Consider the following 25299-nt stretch of genomic DNA (forward strand, 5'->3'; position numbering starts at 1 on the left):
AGGTCCTAAGCCTAAAAAGGCTTCCTCTTATTTCTGCGGATTTTGGATCAGAGTTTAAAATACATTAGTGATATAGATCTGTATAAATGTAACCACTGAAAAAGAGGTGGAATGCCTTTTTACAAGATCTTTTCTCATGCGTTCCAAGAAGGTCTGTATTTCTTGATTCCTACTTAATACCCAAAATCCTGAAGTCAAAGATAGTTTGAGGGAAAGAGAAAGCAAACATCTAAATTTTCAAGATAATTAAAAAAAAATAATTACTGCTCCTTATTCAGGTTTCAAAGCAGACCACAGAACAGCAAATAAATGAAAAGCAGGTACTTTTCCCCAAGAATGTTTTTTACTGTACATTTTGTAGCAAAAAAACCCAAAACAAAATAAAGGAAAAAATATTCTGATCACAGGGATGTCATTTTCTAAAACTCCAAGTAGGAAACGTGACAAATACAAGATCAAGTACACAACCATGTCACAATATATCTCTGCACCTTTAAAAAAAATATACATAGAGTTTTTCATGTGTTATTTTCTCTGTGCTTTGCACCCTTTCTCCACGTTTTTTACAAAATCATAGTAACAATGTGCAATTTCAGATTGGTTCCCAGCAGCTGATCATTGGGAGCCAACAAATAAATAAATGAATGAAAGGACTGTTGCAGTAGCCACCAGAATGCTGGAAATCACAGTAAAGACGTTAAGGACAATGAAGTCAGCTGGGTTGGCCATGTGCATTTCCACAACCACAGCAATGCTCCCCAAAAACAAATCTGAGAATCAGTTTACAAGCCCTAAAGAGCTCCTGTTCTCAGTTCAGCCTATCAGTACTTAAAGGGGGCTTATAAAAAAGATGGCGGCAAACTTTTTAGCAGGGCCTGTTGCGACAGGACAAGGGGGAATGGCTTTAAACTAAAGGGGGGTAGATTTAGACTAGATAGAAGGAAGAAATTTTTTACGCTGAGGGTGGTGAAGCACTGGTAGGGGTTGCCCAGAGAGGTGGTGGATGCCCCATCCCTGGAAACATTCAAGGTCAGGCTGGACGGGGCTCTGAGCAACCTGATGTAGTTGAAGATGTCCCTGCCCACGGCAGGGGGGTTGGACTAGATGACCCTTAGAAGTCCCTTCCAACCCAAACTATTCTATGTTTCTATGATTCAGTTAGCAAGTACCTTAGTGAGGGTGAGAGACAGGGGCGCAGGAGTACACCAGGGGCTGGGGAAGGGCTGTCTGTAACGGAGGGGACACATGGGAGACCCCCTGCTCTGAGACACCCAAACTTAACTCGGTTTCCGTGGCTAACTGGGAACATACCCAGTCCTCTGAAATACACAAAAACTTACATTTCCTGTGATGCTACTTATACAGTCAAGCCGTGTCATGGCAACTGTACAGACGAAGAGCTTTTGTCACAATAGGGTGAAAGTCTGTGTTTTCTTTGTCAGTTGAACGGAGTGTCAGTGTGACCTTTGCCAGAAGCCATTGGTATTCATAATGTGGAGAGTTCATGGGAGCTACTTTTGTTTTCCCTTTCTTTATTCTTTAATAGGGAATCTTGATTACTATTTTTCCCATCTTTGATAGCAACACCCCTACAGATATCAACAGCTGCTGCAATCTGCCTTGAGCATTGACAAGCAGAGACTATGAAGAAGATGGAAGAAAGAGGATGATTTTTTTTTAAATTTATTAACCCCTAGATTTAATTTTTCCTAGGACATAAAGGGGTGGTATTGGAGGTGGGTTATGCAGTACATCAGAAATTTGACCTTTGTACATATCATCCTTTTCATCTGGGGGATTTGATGAGACTGAAAACAAAAACAAAAAAAATGCATGGAAACATACTTTCTGCTGTGGGAGAAAAAACAACTCAAAAGCAGTAACAAGGCAAAACAGAACAGAAATCATTAAATCCAAACCAAAAGCCCACTCAACAACAAGTATTGTTTTCCCAGATGTCACAGTTAACACCATGAGATTATGCTGAACAATTTGCTCTGATCTCTCCCTGTGGATGCCCTGCCTGCACTTTTGAGAAAGTCACTTGCAATGACAACCAGATATTTCCTAGCACCAGTCTTATACCCACAGAAAAGTATTTCTGTGTTTAAAAGAAAAGAAAGAGGTGCCCTTAAAAAAAAAAAAAAAAAAAAGAAACCCTGTAAAATTAAATTTGTGCTGTTAAACCCCTTTTCATCCTCCTTGTTTAATCTTGTGTGATGGTTCACCAAGAGTCTGAGTAACTTTTGGAAAGCAATGCTAAATACAACTAGCAAATTCCTTGAAACATTCACGCATGGTTTAGTTGGGGCCAGACAAGAATGGTGCCACACGTGCCTATTCACATTTCATGACCCTCTTTCTCTTTTTTACTTATTTGTTTACCTATCTTTTTGGCCAGTACAACTGAAAACGTTTCCTCCCCTCTCTTTCCAAATGCATGGCCCTGCAGCAAACCACGCTTTATAACACGAGGGGAGAAGAGGAGGGGGTAGATACTGATATTTACACTGTGCTTTCCATTACCCACTCTGAGCTCCCGAAAGTCCCTTTTGCCCCTGTTAGGTCAGTGTCATCGTACTGCAAAAGCATGCCATTCACCGAGAGGCTCCTCTTTGTCCAAATGTTTGTTATCTTTTTTGGGTAGGTACAACACTGAGATGTGGCGAAGTCCCCCATGTCAAAAGAATGGCTACGTTTAGTTTTGCCCTCCAGAGGCAACATGAGGAGGCTGCGAAATTTGGACTCCGGCTGGCCCAGCAGTGGCTCTTTGTCCAAGTGGTGGGCCACCGTGGAAGTTCTGGAGTCTGTCATCTCCTCCTTTTTCTGACGTTTCAGTTCCAGGGAGGCAAAAGCTCCCATTAACCGGTCAATATTGTGTTTTGACCTGGAAGGAGGCCTCCACTTACTGGACAATGTGCCCTGTTCACTTTGGAGGCTATAGTCATCACAGTCATGGCTATTTGCAGAGCTGGAGGAAGAGGAGATGCTGCTCCGTGCAGACTGACAGTTAAACTCCATAAGTTCATTTCTCACCACCACTTTGGGGTTGACTTGGGGCAAGACTCCGTTTTGAACTGGTTGTGCTCCATTTGTCTGTGAGTAGACATTGCTGACGTTAGACATCTTCCCCTGGGAATTGTTGCAGACCTTATAGCGGACCATGAGTATTACAATGAATACCAACAGAGTTGCCACAATGATGCCTCCAATGATCAGAATCATGGTCCCACCCAGGAACTGGCTGTGCATCGACTCGCACTGAGGGTAGTCTTCTTTGGTGAAGAACTGGGCGCATCCCACAATATTGGTGGCAGTAAGGGTTGTGGCCGTGTCATCCCACATTGCCAGGACACAGAGGTCATAGCCTGTTCCAGAAACAAGGTTGTTTACAACAAAAGCTTTGTTTGTAGCTGGAATCATCCTTTAAAAAAAAGGAAAAAAAAAAAAGAAAAAAAATTGGTTACTCTTGACACTAAGGAAAAAGAGAGAACAGACATAAGAACAGTGTGGTGTTTACTGTGTTGGGTACCGGCAGAGAGGAGTCAGAGCCGTAAAATTTAAACAAGCATTCAAGCTTCCCAGCTCCTGTGGGTCCAACATCCCAGCATTCAGTAATACACAAGTTTAGAGGGCCATCTCTCAAATGTGCAATAAAGGGAATAAGAAAAAGCAGACCAAACTAGTCTGGGTTTTTTTCTCCTCACTTGCATCTGTCCTAATCTTACATATATTCAAACCCGAACAAATAACTCAGAATAAAAATATGTGCCTACAAAGAACAGTTCTTTCTGAGTGTGCAAATGGCCCTTGCACTTGCTGACTCTGAACCTGGCAGTTGTCACATCGCTTCACGGTTTACTGTGAAACATCAGCAGGTTGCTTACCTTGTGAAGACGAGGGGCTACATTTAGTTTTCTCATTTCCTGAGAATGCAAGGCAGGCAGCCACTTCTCTCTCTTTCTGCACTCCCCCATCTACTTTCCCCATCCTCCTACTCCCCACTGTGGAAAATATTTCCTAGAAATGCAGCTATCATCTTCTTTGCCAGAAATTTCTCCCTGCAACCACCTTCCTCTGTGTGAGTGAAAAAGAAATACTGGTATTGGCATTATGGGCTGTGGAAGTGTGAGGAGACGTAGGAAGTTGAAGGGATGGAAACAAGAAGGCTTCTTTAAAATAAAAAATTCTACTCAAATACAAATCCGTTTTCAAAAACCAAATAGCTAGGCCCAAGCTGAGCTCCAAGTTCGGTCACTTATGGATATTATTCTTTGCTGCCACAAAACTTAAGCAGTCATTTGAACTCATGCAATATTAGAGCATCGCTAGCATTCAAAATTAGCAGATGGGAATGAACGTGGTCTATCCCCACTTCAGACTGGTGAAAATTGCAGCACGTTAGTGGAATAGAGTGGAGAATGCCAGATTCGGTGCCTGGTGGGTAGCCAAGAATAAAGCCAAAGAGATATCCCATACGTGTTTCTTTTTACTTCCACGTAACAGGCTTGAGTGAGAGAAAAAAGCTGAAATTGAAACCAGCTCATTCTGACTTAGAGCTGCAGATCATTAGCACCAGCAACAAGGGAGCCCTACAGGCACTTACGCCGCACAGCAAGCTGGTGTGACTGTAATTGGGACGGTAAGGCCTGGTCAGAGGAAAAAGGCATACTCCTTGTGGGAGTGCCAGGCTTTCTTAGCCTCAAATCATCTTCACAGCTAGCATAAATTGCAGCTCTGCAGAGGCCCTTCTGTGCAGTGGGAGGGAACAGGCCTGCACAGAGAAGCAGCAACGTCAAGGCACTGCAAAGACGAGCTTCTGATCATCTTTGCATTTATGCATTCACACCACTTACACAACCTTCAGTCTGGCCACAGGCAAGGATGTGGCTCCTTTTTAAAAAGCAAACCAACACACAAAAAAATTCTGTAAGGAAAAGAAATATCAGTGAGAGACACCTGGAATATAAACATCACCTGGCAGGTTTACTCAGTGTTATATTTGAGATTTTTTGGCACATTTATCATCCTAATGGAGATGTTCTGCACAGACATTGATGAGCTGTTCAGAATGAGCCGAGAGATCATAAAGCAGCCCTCCTGGGAAACTCCAGATACAGTTGCTAAAGTGGTTTCTAATAGTCGAAATGGTTGGTCTCAAGTTATTTCTAATTGTTCTCCTCTCCCTGTGGCTCTGAGAACAACACACCACTGGCCACAGCACCTGGGGCAATGCCTGCACTCCGTTGAATTGTTCAAGGAATTTCATACGCACACACCAAGGATGATATAAGGAATAACAGAATACTATTGATCTTCAAACGTATGATCTTCAAACTCTTGAACAGTTTCACCAATTGCTTCATATCTCCTTCCGTATCACCTAGTGCTATACTCCACTTTCCACCATCACTCCCAGCCACATGCTTAAAAAATTCTGCAGTGCGTAAGTCCTTCAGAAATTATTTCACTGTGAAACCTCATTACAAACAAGTAGCACTGTTAGCAGAGAGAATAGTCAGCCCTATAAACTGGATCTTGGACTCGGGTCATAACTCTCAAAATACAGAGCTATAGCACCATCTGTTAGAGTGGTTCCTTTTGCTTTGCACTGATGAAACATGGAGAGACCTCTATATTCTCCCCAAGTGAACAGCAAACAACTGGGTTTATGTAGTATATAGCTTTGCACATATCTTACACATATAGAAATACAGTCTTTCAGCCTAACACACTATACTAATTTATATAGAGTGAACACTGGTAACTTCAATCATTTACAGCTTGTTTTCTTCAAATACGATTACACACAAGCTTCCAAGGAAATGTAACTGTCTGGAATATTTCAAGCACTGGCAGGTAGTGATACTGGCACGAAATGTAAAGCCAGTCCATTTTTAAATGTCCAGCAGTGAGGCCACAACCAGTCCTAAAGTTTGGCCAGGTTAACTGTATTGAAACATGCCATAAAAGCTTATCTTAGCCCTTAAAAGAAACTGAGTCATTTCTAAACTCAATCAGTCCTGGAAGCTACAGCTGTGATAATATCTGGACTAATAATAGCTTTATGAAAGATCACAGTTGCAATCCCAATTGTGGAAAAAGCAATCAACTCTCCATAAACATCTAAAATGAAGAACTTTAGATGTTTCCATAGATAAACTTCAAATGTTATTGTAAAATATTCAAATTAATATTATTGTAAAAGAACAGCTGAGCATAGGAATAGCACCAAGTTCAAGAGTACTAGGAGTTAAGTAATTAACCTCAGACTCAGTTTTCTAGCTTGCAGGGAAGACGATCTTGTTTTCATGAAGTTGCCAAATTTTAAGAGTATTTTGGCATTTGTCCATGCTTTAGCCCACCCTCCCCAAACATACTGCCAGTCAGCTATGATGGATGACATCTCTTAACGTTCCCCACACCTAAAATCGATGCAGACACATTTTCACTCTGGGATATTGATGATTCTTTGATTGTCCCCAACACAGGTAGCTGCAAGATGCCACTTCAATCTTTGCTTTGCTGCTTAACAGGGGGAGTCTCTTCATGGCTGCTCTGTACATCTAGCACCATTAATCATGGACCGCCGTGCCCTGCCATTGGGACTCGATAGGTAGGAGCTGCCACAAAACTAAAAGGGGTCATTAAAACTGTGTCTAGGCAGAGATCCTGCAAGGCTTTGTTCAGTCAACTCATCAGCTAAACACAGAAAGTTGGTTCCAGGTAGCAAGAATCTATAGCCTGGTTCACTGGAGAACAAAAACAGCTTTTGAAAGTTGCTAGCTTTTGAAACTCGGAAGATCCTACTGCTCACTTGTTAGCCCTCAGATAGCAAACATACTTAATTGCAGCAGGATCTTGAGGCAAGGAACCTGATAGCGTTCACCTGCTCTTCAGGGTAGCATTCTCTTGCAGAGATGCTTCTTATCACAGAAGAGGAATAGAGATCTAAATCTGATACTAACCTTTCTTTAGGGAAAAAAAGAGTAACAGTTGACTAACTGCAAGAGGAGATCAACTAGCAAAACACTTGCTTATTTTTAAACTAACGGTAGGTTATGATAGGTTTTAATGTGTACAGTTTAAGGAGGCCAGGAACAGTGAGGACTGGGAAAGCAAACGAATACTCAAATATGTTAACAGTGTAAGTGTAAATGTAGTCCTAGCTAGAACAAGAATTTTGAAAATCTCTTTATGGGAATTTCACTGTCCAGACACATAAGACACAGTAATTTCTGTCTTTCTCCTCTGGCTTATTTTCCTTGGGGTAGGAGGAGCAGGCAAATCTCCTCCACATTGGTGCCAGGATTTTGTTACCTGATTCTTAAGCTAGTTTCTGAATCCTGTCTGAAGATCAAAGTACTCCAAGGAAAACTATTCATATAAGAACATGGTTCTGACATCTCTGAAAATCTTGCCTCTAAGGAATAAAATGAGCATAGGGGTCTTACAATTGACCTTATTAATTTACAAAAAAGCCCTCTTCTCTCACCCTTTGGCACAATAGCATCGCTTATTGGAAGAGGGGGAGATCTATGGCCAGGATTGGGGCATGGCATAAGCATCTGAAATAGAACAGCAATAGACAGAGGCTCCTATGAGAGTTTATGTGTGATGAAGAGCTATGAAGCTGAGATGGAAGTTTGCAGGACTTTTTCAAACAATACATTCCCTTCAATCCATGGAGATTTACGTCTCATTTTGTGAAAGCACCAAAATGAGACCATGAGACCCTTTTTAAAAAAAGGAAGGATAGTGCTAACACTCTTCTTTGAAGTCAACCTTATTTTCTACCACCACCGCTAAAAAGTCCTTGTTATGTCCTTGTAGACACAACATACGGAAAGCAAACAATTTTGTAATTACTCAGTTCAGTGTGTGGTGATATTAAGAAAATTAGAAAATAAATTACTTAGCAATGCAGGAGAAAAAGGTTTGCTGCAAACTTCACTCGTAGTCCCAGATGCAAGTGAGCACTGAAGCTTGCAGAGAGTGAACTGTGCTGAGAATTTAGGAGACCTGAGTTTTATTGTCTACTTTATCAGTTACACTGATACCAGGCTCTACTTTATCAGTAACTCTCAGTTCCTGAGAAATCATTTTGCTGTACTGTAAGTCTCCTCATTTATAAAATGGGGATAATGCCAGCAATCTCCTTTCAAAAGAGGCCTGTAGTGTATGGAAGGAAATTAGTAGATATTATGATTACACTGTAATATACAAATGGGTTCTTTTCTTCTTTGTAGCACTGCGGATTAGCAGGAGTGAACTGCTGGTTAATACTGTGGTTATGCAAAACAGACAAATTAGAGAAAAGATAGATTAGGCTAATTGGCTAGGCAATTCTGTTCCTTTTCTCCATCGAAAGAAGGGTATGATACCATCTAGTTTTAGCCTGAAACTGCTTTAATCACAGAACTTGCAGGGAGCTGTCAAGGCAATTCCTTTGGGAAGGCACTTGCAACTCCCAAGACTCAGTTTTATACTGACTTGATAGACTATGTTGTTTTTCTCATGGTCATTTTTTTTTATTATTATCCAGGGCTATATACTATCTATATTGCAATACGATTTCTCTTTTTGACGTGAATGCTAGGAGTTTAAAATGGAAAGTCATGCTAATTTATTAAATGCTCGTGTCTAAGGAAAAAAAAAAAAAAGCCGAATTGCTTGGGTGTGAATTTTCTGTGTTTAAGCTGCTCAACCCAAACTCTTCCTGTAAGATTCTATGTCTACATACTGTGTCCCAGGGCAGACACTTCACAAGATATGGTCCATGTCTCTGCTGGTAAATTATCTTTTCTTCTAGAGTGACTTCAGAAAGCTGCGTATCAAAAATAGCCCTTGAAATATTAACTCCTGAACCATGCTGGAAAAAGCATGCAAGGAACTGTACCAAGACATTAGCAGTATATATGATGGGGTTCTGGTGCATGGGAGCATTTCTGGGCCCTCATTAATTTACTGGCACAGCGGTAGCCTATACACTAATTATGAAGCAACTGCTGAACAGTAGTGCTAAACACTGTCACTAGGCACTATAGTTTGTAATGAAGAGGGGAAAAGGAAGAGGAAGAGGGGTGCCACGGTGAAATAACTAGTGTTCTGTAAAATCATATTCTGGTTAGTTAGCACACTAACTTTCCTGGATAGTAATGCCTTAGTGTGAAAACATCAATCTCACTGTACATTCCTATTCTTAAACTTCCTCTTACACAAAGTTGAATTCACATAGCACAAAATACTATCCTGATTGCACTCAGAACTAGAAATCGATCCAGAAAAGGTTAATGCTGGAATCTGACCAATTTTCATTTTTCAGTGAAATTCTCAAGCCAAAAATGTTCATTTATTTCATCAGTAATTTTCTCCCCTGTTTTAAAATCTTTGGGTTTTTTCCTTCATTCCAGTTTCACAGGTAATTCTGAAAAAATGATGATTCCAGCTAGTCTTCCTTTAAAGTATTGTAAAAGGGTCTGATAGAGTTCTACTTTTCAAGTGGAGTGTCCACCTTCAGTCCCAGTGGGATTAAAGTAGGATGGTAGAGAAAGGGGAGAGGGAAAGTATCAATGGTGACATATTGGAGAATGACTGGCTAAAAAGAACATAAAAAGAGTGGGTAATCAGAAGAGAGAGTTCATTGCCTGAAGAAGGACCACATAAAGTATCCTTTAAAGCCTGGTGGATGTAGTTCAAGGGCACACAGATCTTGCTTCTTACCAGACAGAGATAGTAATGAGGTGTTATTTCATTGAGGCCAGGTAAGGAAGAAGAAGGAATCATAGAATCATAGAATCATTGAGGTTGGAAAAGACCTCTAAGATCATCGAGTCCAACCGTCAACCCAACACCACCATGCCCACTAAACCATGTCCCTAAGCGCCTCATCTACACGTCTTTTAAATACCTCCAGGGATGGGGACTCCACCACTTCCCTGGGCAGCCTGTTCCAATGTTTCACCACTCTTTCAGTAAAGAAATTTTTCCTTACATCCAATCTAAACCTCCCCTGGTGCAACTTGAGGCCATTTCCTCTCGTCCTATCGCTTGTTACTTCGGAGAAAAGACCAACACCCACCTCGCTACAACCTCCTTTCAGGTAGTTGTAGAGAGCGATGAGGTCTCCCCTCAGCCTCCTTTTCTCCAGGCTGAACAGTCCCAGTTCCCTCAGCCGCTCCTCATAAGACTTGTTCTCCAGACCCCTCACCAGCCTCGTTGCCCTTCTCTGCACACGCTCCAGCACCTCAACGTCCTTCTTGTAGTGAGGGGCCCAAAACTGAACACAGTATTCGAGGTGCGGCCTCACCAGTGCCGAGTACAGGGGCACGATCACTTCCCTACTCCTACTGGCCACACGATTTCTGATACAGGCCAGGATGCCATTGGCCTTCTTGGCCGCCTGGGCACACTGCTGGCTCATGTTCAGCCGGCTGTCGACCAACACCCCCAGGTCCTTCTCTGCCAGGCAGCTTTCCAGCCACTCTTCCCCAAGCCTGTAGCGCTGCATGGGGTTGTTGTGGCCAAAGTGCAGGACCCGGCACTTGTCCTTGTTGAACCTCATACAGTTGGCCTGGGCCCATCGATCCAGCCTGTCCAGGTCCCTCTGCAGAGCCTTCCTACCCTCGAGCAGATCAACACTCCCGCCCAACTTGGTGTCGTCTGCAAACTTACTGAGGGTGCACTCAATCCCCTCATCCAGATCATCGATAAAGATATTAAACAAGACCAGCCCCAAAACTGAGCCCTGGGGAACACCGCTCGTGACCGGCCGCCAACTGGATGTAACTCCATTCACCACAACTCTCTGGGCCCGGCCATCCGGCCAGTTTTTGACCCAGCGCAGAGTCCACCTGTCTAAGCCGTGAGCCGCCAGCTTCTCTAGGAGAATGCTGTGGGAGACAGTGTCAAAGGCCTTGCTGAAGTCCAGGTAGACCACATCCACAGCCTTTCCCTCATCCACTAGGCGGGTCACCTGGTCATAGAAGGAGATCAGGTTGGTAAGAAGAGAAGGTTGATGTGAGAGAGAATGTAAGAAGAAAAGAGGATAATGAACATTGGTTCTGTATGGCAGTGTCAGAGCAGCAGAAAATGATAGAAATTCAAGATAGGTTCAAAGCAGCCATTGGCAGGGCACTGTCAGGCACGTGGTTACCATCAAAATGATGGAAGTCCAGGTGGCCACTGAATGGGGACCAAGATCACAAAAACAGCTCAATATATAGTTGTGTGCAATGAAACATAGGTGAAGACCTTTCAGCAAAAACAAGACAATTAGAATGATAGTAAAGTGAATCAAGGCAGTGGAAAGAGTTCAGATGGTGGACAGAGATTAAGAAGGCTGGAGAAAAGGGCAAAAAAAGATCAAAGGCAGACTAAAAGGATCTAAATTGCAGTGAAAATGTCACACGTGATGTATTGCCTGGGAGCAAGAGCAAGTAATTGACAAATTTGGACTGCACAGTTGGCATTCTTCTCTGCTGCCAACTTTTGTAATTTCCTTGAAAGTTTTATGGTGTATACTGTTGTCATTTTTTTGCTGTGTTTTTATCCCGGAAAGCCCCAGTTTCTGCAGTCATGGAATGAAAGTAGAATCTAAAATGTTATTAAAAATTAAGTAAGCTAACAATGGAGATTAATTTCTGATCCTTCAAATTTCCAAAAAAGCCCTTGAATATATATCTTCAGATCATCCTAAAGCCTCAGGAATCAAAAAACAAATACAAAATACCAAGTATATTACTGTGTGAGATCTCACAGTCTTTTAGCACCTGATTCAAGAGTTTTTAATCTAAGAATCTGAGAAAGATAGAGACATACTGTGACCTGCATCTCAAAAAAATGACAGTTGTATTTCTGGTGTCCTGGGAAAAAAGATAGTTGTTAGTATTAGCAACAGGGCCTAATTCCTCTGTCAGTCATGTCAACATAAGGAAATGTCAGATAATACCAGGAGGTAGCCAGACTTGTTCAGTAAACATTAACTCAACCCAGCATGAATAATTTTCTGCATTTTTTATTTTATTAGGTTTTGGGGGGTTTATGACATACAGTCATAATTTTGCCTTCAGATGGAACATTTATTATTAAACACAAATCCCTTCCTGCTTTTCTGAATCTTGTCTCCTCATCACTCACACATCCAGCTGCCCTTCAGAGAATCTGTCTTATCAAATGAAACATAGTACATATCGTTTCATTATTATTTCCTAATTTGCTTATGGTCTTTTCTGATCATTTGGAAAAGTGGGGTGGGAGGTGGGGAAGAGCAGACGGAGCCAAAAGTAATTGATATGTCTGTCACAAGATGGTGAGCCAGGGAGATACTGAAAATGAATATATCCCCTGTGCTACAGGGGAAAGGAAAAAAAAAACAACCAAACATTAAACTGCTAGCTCAGAGAATATAAATTTCTGGTGAGGCTGCTGAACGGTGTCCCCTGGGAATGCACTGAAGTCATTCAGCAGGTGACAGAAAAAAGTGTAGGCTTCTAGGGGACATTACTGCACAAGGCTGAGAAAGGGGAACCTTGGTACAAGCTATTCTGCTCCCCTCCATTAGCCATTGCTCTAAGAGGAAATGCTCCTCTCTCTATTATTCCCAACCAGATTCTTGCAAACAACAGGGAGCCGCAGGCAGGCAGGCAGAACTGGTGAGGCACTTCTGGATGAATGAAGACCACCAGAACCATCCCGTAATGCCCTGATCAATGAAGGTGCTCAGTTCAACTGTCCAGGTGCAAGCTACTGCACAGGGGCAACCTCTTTTTGGTTAATGTTGGTATGGCAACACAAAATTAGACTTTCAAGCTCCCTGATCTATGCTATCATTTCTTTCACATGGACATGACAGCAGCAGGCACTTACTGCCCTGATCATTGAATTTTATCTTTAAAGGGAATGCAGACATACCCTAGGAACATTTGACAGCACAAAAGGTAAATTCAGTCACACCCAAGCTATTCAGCTACACACAGAACACCTTTCACCTCAATATATCTGAGATACTAACTGCCTCAGAAAAAAAATCCTCACACTAATTCAAATCCAGCTAAAACATATGTAAGCTCATTAGCAGAGTAATTCAAAGCCCACACAATATTTCTGTTAGTAAATGTGAAGCTGAAGTATTTATGGAAACAATGCATAGCCATACTAATAAATTCACTCTGTATCGTGTTAATGTAGAGTTAGAAAGCTATCATAATTCACAGCAATGTTTCAAAAAGCCAGACAGTAAATTTGAGATTAATCAAAAAATATTTAAAGACAGTAAGTTATTCTACTGATAGTTGCAACAACACGTTACAACTACCCCATTTCTAAAGATGGGAAGAGGTAAAAGTTATCCACGAAAGGTGTGTTCAAGTCATCAAGCAGAGTGTGGGACCTGGGACGCTTTTCCCAGGTTTTTATAGACAAATGGCCCATCCACTTGGCTGGTGTTATGCTTTTTCCCTCTGACTCAAGTAATTTTGAACTCTTTTATGCAGAGTTGGACAGTTACACCAGAAAAGTCATCCTACCATACCAACAGAGGTTCCCAGTAGAGAAGCAACATTAGAAATAATGAGTACATTTAGGAGCTCAGAGGAAATTAATTTGCAAAAGGGATTCTGCTGTTTTCCTGGCAGAGCACAGCTGTGAGATTCAGCTATATGCTGTCCTTTCTTGAGAGTTACAAGTGGGGCTTTCCACTTATTTCTAGGCAGTGAAATCTTTGCAAATTATAATGATAGGATCAAAGAGAGCTGACTGGGATCCTATAGTGGTTGACAGCTGCCCATCCCCTTTTTCTGAAAGAGCTCGTGTGAGCTGAGGTGAAGAGGAGGATCTTCAGTGACTTACTAGCAATTTCATTCATGCTTACTACGCAGAGCACTTATGCTAGGTTGCAACTCATATGTCCTGCAGAAACTCTGTGTCCTATCACACAGGCTAATTTTATCTCTGGAAGGTTGTGCTGGAATGACAAAAACTCCAGGCACTGCTTGAAGTTATGTTCACCCATGTTTTGTAATTGACCGGTCAAAGCAAACTCCAGCATGTTGTTTCAGGCTCTTCTGTCACAAAATCTTTGTACACTGGTGGGAGAAGAGTGGTGCCAGCTAACAGCTGACAGGACTATTCTAACTATTCCAACCAAAAGAAAGAGTCTTATCCAGTGAATCGGAGATCTCGCTACCCATAGAAACTATGTATACACTGATATATTAGTCTGTATAAAAAAGTGTTTCAACGTCAGTTTAAGACACAATTTATGCATTATTAATAAGTTTAATCACATATCACGTAGGTGTTCCCCCACCTCAGTGATTGAATTTGTTGTAGTTAGTCTTGAGAGATCAGGAATGGTTATCTACCAGAATCTCAAGCGTCTCTCTCATTATGAAGATGAAAAAATGAGTTTAATTTACAGTGGAGAGGAAGGGAGAACTGCATTTGCCAATCCTCCTAAAATGAGCTAAAGAAATATCAACTCACTAAAGATACAGACCAAGTATACCTATATTCAGAGAAGAACACAGCCATGATTTAGAAACATGAAAAGGTGTTTATTTGGAAGGATTTTTACCATCACGAGAAGGTTGAAAAGCAAGCAGAAAAAAATGTAAGATTGAGGACCCAGCCCTCTGGCCTCTCAGCAAACACTGGAAATACCTTTTGCTATTTAAAATGGATACAGTAGATTTGTTTGCTTTTTGTAAACTAAGAAAACTTATTGAAAAACAATAAGGGAAATTTTGAATAACAAACTTTTAGTATCAATCATCAAGCTTTTAGTTTCTGAGTTAGAAGAGGGAGAAAATATTTTGCAACAAAAATCTCTGTGAAACATGCACAACAATGCACAAGATAAAGAGAACAAGGATGATTCAGGGTGACTTTTGCAATAACATTGGGGAAAGAAGTGTTTTTTTCAATTGCAGAATGAGAACATGGGGTGCAAAAATCACTAATGGTCAAAAGCATTGTCTTCTAGGGAGGGAAAATAAGCGGGGGGGGGGGGGGGGGGGAAGCTGCATAGATATGTAATAAAGGCATTTCCTAAGGCAGAGGTTTGACATTTTGCCACTTTCTGGGTATTGGATATAAAGCAAAGGAAAAGGAAGGCTAGAAGACTAGATAGGTTAGAAAGACATGGAGAAGTTGAATTTCAGAATGCTCTACAAAAGGCCAGAACACAGTTACATCTTTTCAGTTTGCGATACCAAAATTAGATAAAAGCATTTCTCAGCAACCAGAGACACCCTGCTTCTTTCAAAGCTGAGCCTGGACCGAAACCATAATGTGTGAAGAGTGACAAATACATTACTGAAAAGGAAAGTAAAATCCATCCAGTAAGGAAACAAGTTTTAATTTATAATGACCCCAGGAGGAAGGAAAGAAGAAGTCAATGATCGATTCCAAAAGTAGCATGATATTATCGCCTAGAAATGTTTGTCTGCTAAAGGATCTTAGGCAAGTGTCACAGAATTCTAGTACATGAACAAAGTGTACTAAAAAGTAGTCTACTAGTTCCTTACATGTTACAAATGAGACCCAGAAAACTGAAGGAAGCTGACATGAGTCATCTGATAAGCTAATGGCATGACCCAAAAACTGAATGTAAGTGCAGAATCCCAGGCTGTGCATCCCAATAGTGAACCCACTGCAGAGAGGAAAGCATGAGCAGTGTTTATTGGATTTTCTTCTTCCAGGTACTAGCCATATACTTTGCAAATATGTATTTGGCCCTCTTCATGTTATTTCTCATTCATGGAAAGTACACAGAAGGTTTGGAAGTACTTGGAAAGGAATTAAATCCTACTTTTAAGCAAGGTTACCTATTAAATGAGTTTAAAAATATAAGACTGCTCAAATTTGGTGTCTCCCTTTAATTTCAGAGTACCACAACTGATCTGTTTAGGTTTGATGGTGTAACATTAAGAAGAGACTAGAATTTGTTCTCATGTTTCAACTTCTCCAATTGATTAATGTTTTACCTGGGTCCTGAGATTTACCCACTTACAGCTTAAGTTATGCAGTTTTGCTGAATATGGTTTTAGGATCAAAGAAACTCAGACAATGAGCAGCTGACCAGCAAGTTAATAAGCTTTCACACGAAAACCAGCTACAATAAATGCTAGGTATGCCATCGGTCTGTTGATATAGCTACATCCAGATCTGCTAGACTTATTATTTCTTTATCATGATTAATTCTTAGTCATCAGACCTGAAGGTTTTTGCCGTAATGGCTATTTCATTGTCCACCAGTAGAACAAATGCTTCTACATGTTATAGGCATCCATATGAGGTCATTACAGATAACGGAAAAGAGCTTGCGAAGAATTTCATTGAAAAATTTTATAAATACTGTAGAATCATACGTGTAAGAGCACCCTGAAAGTGAAATGAAAGAATGGATTTTTCTTTATCTTTGCTTGAAAAACGTTCAAAGCAGTGAGTAATGAAGGAAGAGACTGGCAGATTGCTCTGCTCTGCAGAGTTTCAAGTGTAATGCCTGCAAAACTCTCTCTTCTTCACTCTGTAAAATCTTATCTGAGCTTTCCTGCTGTAACTCCAGATAGCATAATAAATAGGACATGCAAAAATGACCCTGAGAGCTAAAAAAAGAGACCATGGAATAAAATACAAATCAAATACACAATGATACTAAACCCACAATTTTTGCCTGCTTGGAGAATACAGAATCATTTGTCACCTCTACTATCAGACAAGGGAATGCTGTCCTCATCCTGTCAAAATGAGCAGTAGTAGAAATTTGCCAAATGTTCATTGATATTTAGGAGCAAAAAAGATGACCGGAACATTGATTCGTAACATCAAGCAGCATCAAAACCTCAGTGTGACCCCTCCAAAAAGACTAAGGAGTAAAAAGCCAGGCTCTATCATTCCTAGAAAGGAGGGTAAAATAAATACTCTAAAAAAATCATTACATAGAAATGTAAGATTCCAGGCTTCTTGGAGAGCGCAGCCAGCACTGCATTCTAGGGTATGTTAGTTCTATGACTCTGTTTTCCCATACATATATTTATCATGAGTATTATCAATAAGGGCATTCAACTCAACATTTCTAATAGCCAATGTAATCCTTCAGAGGAAACTTAAGCATGTCCCTCTTTAACCACTATATGGGCTGGGAGAGTTCCTTACATCTGCAGTCAAGAAAGAACAAAATCTGTTGCCCTCAGTAAAGCATTTTCCCTTCTTTTCTCAATAAATGATCACCCCAGAAGTATTGGAGTGCAGGTCAGAGTGTATGAGCAAGGGGATGAAGTAGACCAGAACTTTACTCCCTTATGAAGTCCTGCAAAGCTGTGCTCCACTAGCAGAACTGCTGTTTTTGGCTTCTCTGCAGTGGGCTGGGTTGGAAGGAGTCCTAAACTTGTCTCTGCACCACTTGTTACACAGCTGCTGGGCTCCAAGTTCCCTTCTCTAAATGATGATTGAGTCCCCTTCCTAGGTTGCACCAAGACAGTGCTGTCCACATGATGTGTGGAATTTAGGTAGGTACTACCACCAGTCTGTGGCAGGACTTCAGCAAGGCACAGTGTCTGTCTCTTTGCTTGAGGAGAGAATGAGGGCTAGACTTGAGCATCTTGACTGATGAGATGGCCTTTCCTACTTTCTTGCTGGGGAAGTCAGCCAGCTTTGGAGAGAAGGGTTTGGGTTTTTTTTTTTTTAAAGTTTAATTTCCTTCCTTATTTTTCTGCCTCACCAAAATGACAGAAGGAGGGAGTCACCAGCAGAAGAAATGAAGCTGCAAACCTGCTGAACAACAACGCTGACTAAACAAGAGGGGACGATGTGGCCTGTACCCTGTAAGAGGAATGCCCACATTTCCCCCAAAAGATGTAGCAAAAGAAGCAAAATGGGAATGGTCTAACAAGAGCTGTCTTTTGTCCTTAAAGTCTGCTTTGGAGCTGCCTTTTTTTCCACAGTCCCTGGAGATTTCTCAAGCAGAACACACCCGTTTCATTCCTTATGCCTTCCCCAGTAGATCATAAAGGTAAGAAAAATCCTGTGTCCAAGCACCTCAAGGGCTTTTTATCCACTTTAAGATTCAGGATTGCTTTCAGAAGAGACATTTAGGGTGTAGTCCTTTCCTGGCCATGTGCACGTTGGCTTTGCAGGTGTGTATTTGTACTATCCCCCCACGTTCAGAGCGAGTCTTTTTCCTAGACCTGACTTGGGAAATACTGGCCCTACTGTGACAGTGCCACAAATCATTATTTGGTGATTGAAAAGTGCTACATTCAGTGATGAAGTGGAGATAGCTGTGGCACTGCAGAAAACTTCTATGAGCTGCTGCCTTTTACATAACTTGGAGAAGTTACTATCTAATGTGCCTCGTGGGCAGATTAAAATTAACTTATCTCAGCCAACAGAAACTACAGACAGAGCCAAATCGTTCCCCACAATACGTGTGTTTCTCTCTTCCACATTAGCCTGACTATAAGCCACAAGCCAAAGATAGTCTTGTCCTAAATTCATGTGGCTATGCACCTAATGAAGGTATAACTCTGACTCACAGTGATTAAATTTCAATGAAATATTGAAGAATGCTTAATTGGTTTTAACACATCAGCAGTAGAAAAGAATTTATTCTGTCATGACTAAATTTCATAACTATGTTTCAGAAAATTAGTTGCTTTTTAATAACCATGCTGGCAACTTTTTGCAGTGCCATAGAAAAGGTGAATAGACAGAAATGTTTTTGTAACCACCAGTGCAATTTCTCACTCCATAGTGTAAATACATGGTGGCCTGCCACAGGTTTCACCTAGGTCTTGTTTTCTCATGTGCACTCTGGGTTTGTCTGCAGATACTGGCCTCTTTATCCTCTGAAGTGTCCCAGATCATTCATAGACATATTTCTGGAACCACTGCTCTGTGGATTTTTTTTTTTTTTACCTTGGTCTGGAATGAATCACTCCACCCTCCCTCCAGCACGAAGACAAATGTGATTGCTGCTCCTGAACATATGGTACAACCTAAAAAAAGGGTTATCTTGTAGGAGTGTATCTGTATGGTTCACTTATCACACATTCCCCAATGAAGGATTTAGGAGATAGCATCTCTTTTTCTTTCTCAAACTGCTCATGTTCAGCATTTTTCTGTCTACTGCTATCCAAGATGCTAACGATTCCTCGAGAGAGAAAAGCCCACTCCCATTACAACTGGCCTTTTACGTATTGCTCAGCAAACTTGGATCCGCTGTACTGCCAGAGACTAGTTGCATAAGATGCAAAAACAAATATACAAAAGTTATCCTCCTTTCTGTGTTCATCATCCTAGATTTGTCTAGATTCATTCCCCATAAGAATGAAATTCAAATTCTGGAGTATTTGGTGACATTATGCCACAATTTTTTGACTCTGAAGAGAGTAACCTGTAATCATGTGAAAAGACAGATTTTCGAAGTTATAAATTTCTATGCTGCTCTGAGTTTGAGAGAGAAGATGTTAGCATGATATTTTATCCCAAAGCAATCTTCTCAGATTACAAGGACTGTCTCTCTGAAGAGCCTATAAACATCTTTTTTTCATTCACTACAGTTTTAGGCAAATACTTTGAGGACTTCGGAATGCTTTAACCAATATCCAAAAGTATCTAACTAGAATAATCTCTAAAGGAAACCCTTTACAAAATTCAAGAGACAGCTACTCTGAGTTGAAGGAACACCTGGCTCTATTCTTGGCTATAAGAGAATCCTATACAGGTGGAGTTGTCTCCTCCAATGTTTCTGTGCATTGGCTAAAATAGATTTAAGGCTTGGTAGAGCACTGGCTACTGCAGTTGCCCACACAAAAGTTTACTAAGACATGACAAAAGCGGACCTAACTAGGAAACCTAACTGTAACACAAACACCTTACCTAAGCAGAAATTGCAAGTTTGATGATGTCTGGTGTCAGGAGTGCACACTTTTAAAGATGGGAGGAAGAAAAGTTTACCATGGATGCAGGATGACTCAGATAAAGGTGAATTGGAAGTATATGGGACAGTATGGCCATAAAAGATGATACAGCAAAAATTAAAATGCATCAGCTGGTTTCATCATGGTTTAAATCAGAGTAGAGTCATGGGGTTGAGCACAGTGGTCCTAGGGAACCATATGGTACTGAGACTGTTCACCCAGCCACCAACACACTATGCCTTAATTGTTCCTTCAGTGAGTATTGGCAGAAGTGTTTTAAGGCTGTGCTTGTGCTCACTAAACCTGGCCAAACCTGCTCCATTTGACTGAGTCTGTGATTATTTCTTAAGAGAAACCTGATACTGCAATCGCTCAACTGCAGCCCTGCTGGCATTGTGGTACTTGAGACCTTGACACAGGCATATCAATAGCACCAGCAGAAGCAGCAAAGAGGAAGACACTGATGAATGACTCCGGTGACCACTAACCAACCCAGACAACAATACACCCAAAAAGACAGATCTAGACCAAACCTCTTCCACAATGACTAACAGCAGAGAAGGCAGGCTGAAAGGCAGAGATGTGTCTGCAGTGCTCAAAATATCCTTGGATGCAACTGTCCAAGGGACTGGCTAGCAAAGAGCATCCCTACGGTCAAGCAAGAAAGAAGTATACATTTTCTTATTTTTCCCTCTCAGTTGCAGCTCAGTGCAAAGTGTCATAATACTCTCTTCTCAGTTTATTCACAAGTACAAATGTTTCTTGTAAGCTGGATCTTGCTGAGATAAAATGCATTGAAAAGATTCCAGAGGAACAGGATAGGAAATACTTAATGGATCACAGCTTAATAGCTTACCCAGGGAATAAACAATGGTAGAGAGAGACTTTGACCCTACCATATGCTTTCTGCACCTGTGGACATTGCTTAAGGTCTGGTAGGATCTTTCCTACCAGAGTTCTAGACCAGGAGTCTCTGAAATGATCAGTACCTGTTGTTTCCATCAGCTTTATTTTCAGGACTGTAAGGGGAGGGTTGGTACTTGGAGACAAGCACTGACTGAAAGCTTGACTGAAAGTCTTCTACCATGTCAGTTAAAAAGGCTTTTCTTAGGTCTCAAGGAAGACGAGGCCATGTAATACCTATTTTTGATACAGCCTAAGAAGATCCATTCAGCATACTGCTGCTGTGACATGACTGCCAGTTAAAGTAATGAGTATTCACACTCACAAAAGTTAAGGCTGTTGAAATCTTAATGCATACAATTGTAGCATTAGTGTACACAGAGGTGTTCAGTTTTATTGAACCTGCTGACTTTACCAGAAGACTTTGATTGACAGTTTGACTGCTTTTACATTCTTGCCTTTATAGGGGGCTGGTTCCCAAATGTTAAGAGCAGTACAGGTAGTCATGATCATCTAGTCTGACCTTCTGGACAGCAGAGTCCAGTATAGGCTGAGGAGTTTATCCAGGGATTCTTCCACTGAGCCCCAGCACAGCGGTTTACTGGACACACGGTCTTAAAGATTTCTCAAGGGATGAGGAGTTGGTGACTCCCCCTCCTCCTACTGGTTCATACCACAAGGTTAAAATGTCACAGCTCATTTCCAATTTGAATGTATAGGTCTTCACTTCAGCCTGAGAAATATAAAGAGTGGTTTACACATCTGCATATAAAGACAAACCAATAAGCAAACAACAGACTTTGAGGCAGGATGGAGACAAAGTCAGCCTATTTAAAGCTGTTGTGAATTATTTAAGTTGTGACTTTTGCTTTTGGAAAAGTCAGAGGATGGTAAGAGCTTCTATACTTGGGGGAGGAGGGCAGGGGTTGCGGAGATTTGGAATATAAAGAATAATGTCATGGGTGATGGATGGTCTGTTATTGGACAAGATGACTGGGTCAATAATCAATGACTCCTCATAAAATGGTTGAGGGATAGGCTTGAGAAAGCCCAGGTGGCCACAGGCAATCTGCCCAAGGCCATGATGAACATGAAGACAAGTATCCAGAGTTTATTTATGGGAAAAGACTTAGGACAACTGGTTGAAATTGAAGGGGATGCAAACACACCATGGAAAAAGGAAGACTATGACATTTCATGTGTAAAAGGAAGAAGAAGGTAGTCCCAGGTATTTAAAACCAGCTCTGGAGTGTCCGGAGATAGGTCATTTGTTTTGTATCCAGCCACTTCCACTTGAAACATGCTTGAGACTGTGAGGTACTTCTGTGTGTTATTATCACTATTAAAAGAGACATAGACAAAACCCCTAAATATTTAGAAGCTTTTTCTGAAGGTCACAGGACCACATGAACACAGAAGAATGTAAACCCAGTGTCTTTTCGGCTTAGCATTTTAGTTACAGTTTCTACAGTATTACTCTGTTCTAAGATGTCTCTTCTATCACTTTGATCATCAGAAAGTCTGTGGGGGAAGCCAGTATCATTCAGCCCAAGGGTTTTGTGCAGATCTTTAATCCTTTCATGACAAGCCATTTTCAAAACTTCTGTTGTGTAGATGAAATAAAGATGACCTCTATCCTTTACTTTTCTCCATTCAAGGTCAACAGCAGTTCTGTGATCTACTGACAATGGCACATGATGCCTATGGAGGATATCCCATTGCTGTCAATGATTAATAGTTGCATTTCACTCTCCTCAGGGCCATAACTCACTCAAACCTTCAGCATCTGAGAATGATGGAACATCCCTGGAACAGATAAATCCATAAATCCTTCCAAGCCAACAAAAACATTGCCAGCTTTCTAGGAGTTTCTTCACAAGTCAGGCTATAGTTTTCAGATTAATATGTGCATGTAACACAAGAGGGGGGAGACCAGATCACCAATAGGAGAAATCAGAGAAGTAATTTAAGGCTGGTTATCATCACTTTCTATACTGTGTTCACTGTTGTTCACTTTGCAGGAAGAAAATGTCAGACAGGCAGACATGACTTATTGTCCACAGTATCTGCATCTGCAGCAGTCATTTCATTTGCAGTTGTGCTGGGAAATGCATTCTGAAGCACACGACTTATCCCAAAAGCAGCTGTATAATAACATCACGAACCAACCTTCAAAAGGACTGCCTGTGGGAGTAGTGTATCAGTCACGTCATTCGGAGATATATCTGCTGATTTTAGCCACCAAAAGTTTTTATTTCTGATAGGTCTGTAGAACAAATACATGTATCAGAGACAGCTGGACTATGTTTAGGCTAGTTCATCGTCTACAAATGGCTCAGCCACTAAAAGCTCCGCCTTCCTGGCTGGCCAGAGCTCAAAATTTACTGCTACAGAGAGACGGAGTCTTGCCCCCATCCTGGCAACATGGGGGGCCAGCCCTGCTGCCTGGGGCTGTGGTTAGTCCAGCTCACAGGTCCATCAGAGATGTCAGCCCTAGGGAAAGGGAGAGCAGCTGTCACTCCGCTCTGACTGCACGCTGGAGCTGGCGAGAGGAGGAAGGGCAACCCTCCTTGAGCTGCCTCTGCAATCACTGTCTAAACTAGATGCTGGAGCTAGGTGGTATGGAAACCTCTCCTGGGGAGCCAGGCAGTCTGTTTGTGTAGGTTGTCAAATACACTCAATTTTTTTGTAAACAAAACAGAAGGCATGTGAGATTGTCAAAATGCTAACTGTAGGAACTCTCAGCTACACACCGTAAAGTTCTGCTTTGAAGTTTAACAGAACTTTTCTGGACTCATAACAGAAAAGTCTTCTGTAGTTCTCAGAAGCTTTTCTCAGAAGGTTTATTAAAAAAAAAAATATTAAAATGAAGTAGTTTTATTTGCATCTTTTATTTTTAATAAGAGTGTTCACAGGTTCAAGAAAAAAAAAATTAGCCTTTTCAGCTATCCATTTTCAAAAGCAGAACTTAGGAAGCTCTTTTTTACTGCTTGTTTTTTCAGTGGAAACCTTTAAAATTTTAATGGAATAAAATATTATTTCCTACATATTTTTCTTACACGTTGCATAATTTCACTTTTCATTTTGGAGGAAAAAGATCTACAATTTTCTGAGTTGTTCTACCTATAGATATTTAGATTTAGCAATGGCCTAATTAAGAAAAGCTTGAATATTTCTTTGAATAGTTAGTCTCTGCAAAGTTTTGGTGCTTATCCAAATCTGACTGAACAGCAGTGAATTTTCCATAGCTTCTGAGGATGCAAAATAGCAAAATGCAAAAAACCCACAGAAAAGGCTGTTCTGCTTCCATTCCTAGCCTGCTCTACACCAAAAGAAAGAACCTCATATTACCCCTGTGCTGGAGTAGAGAAAATACTGAATTTTTAGAGAATTGAGTGGGTTAACCCATCCTTGGAAGCAATATTGGATTTCATATCTCTGAGTCCTCATGGCAGGTTGCTTCCACCTGTGACTATCTATCATCTCAAGTGTAGTTGCCGTTACGTATATGATAGATACATGTATCAGGAACATCCTATGTTGACTGACTGTCCTGGTTTTGGCTGGGATACAGTTAATTTTCTTCCTAGGAGCTGGTAGAGTGCTGAATTTTGGATTTAGGATGAGAATAATGTTGATAACACACTGATGTTTTAGTTGTTGCTAAGCAGTGCTTACACTGGTCAAGGACTTGTCAGCTTCCCATGCCCTGCCAGCGAGAAGCTGGGAGGGGGCACAGCCAGGACAGCTGACCCAAGCTGGCCAAAGGGACATTCCATACCATGTGACGTCATGCTCAGTATATAAACAAGGGGGAGCTGGCCCGGGGGTGGTGACTGCTGCTCAAGGAACTGGCTGGGTGTTGTTTGGCAGGTGGTGAGCAATTGCATTGTGCATCACTTATTTTGCATATTCTTTTATCATTATTATTATTATTATTATTATTATTATTATTATTATTATTATTATTTTCCCTTCTTTTTCTGTCCTATTAAACTGTCTTTATCTCAACCCATAAATTTTACTTTTTTTTTATTTTTCCCCTGATTCTCTCCTCCATCCCACTGCGGGGGGAGGAGGGGAGTGAACGAATGGCTGTGTGGTGTTTAGCTGCCTGCCAGGTTAAACCATAACACTGATGAAACTGTGTCCTAAGTATGTATTCATCTACCTGTGCTCAGTAAAATAATGGTTACCATAAAAGGTATCTCAAAATAGTGGGGTGAGAAGAGAGAGCATAAGCATAAACAGGCAGCCAAATCATAAAACACAGTCCCAAATGATTTATCTAGCAGAAACATTTAAACAAAAAAAATCTCTGCACAGAAAAGTCAAAAGTCATAGCTCTCGTAATTACAGTAGTTAGCAAAAAGTCTCACAAAACCTCCAGCATGATAATTCTGAATAGAAAATAAAGCTGAAGAAATCTCAGTCTGGTCATGGATTAAATCACAAGTGGAAAAAGAGGATCCAG

The 25299-nt window shown here is 41.1% G+C and overlaps 1 protein-coding gene across 2 annotated transcripts in view; it reads right to left on the reverse strand.

The window, feature by feature from the left end:
• Positions 1–985: 985 nt before the first annotated feature.
• Positions 986–25299, reverse strand: part of LRFN2 (leucine rich repeat and fibronectin type III domain containing 2) — a 174931-nt gene continuing 150617 nt past the window's right edge. For both annotated transcript variants that reach the window (XM_076334386.1, XM_076334385.1), the window contains one exon: positions 986–3424. In XM_076334386.1, coding sequence (XP_076190501.1) covers positions 2506–3424 — 919 coding nt within the window. In that variant the 3' untranslated portion in view covers positions 986–2505. The remainder of the gene's footprint in view (positions 3425–25299) is intronic.

The sequence above is a fragment of the Aptenodytes patagonicus genome, chromosome 3 (genome assembly GCF_965638725.1).
Source record: "Aptenodytes patagonicus chromosome 3, bAptPat1.pri.cur, whole genome shotgun sequence".
Classification (NCBI taxonomy): Eukaryota; Metazoa; Chordata; class Aves; order Sphenisciformes; family Spheniscidae; genus Aptenodytes; species Aptenodytes patagonicus.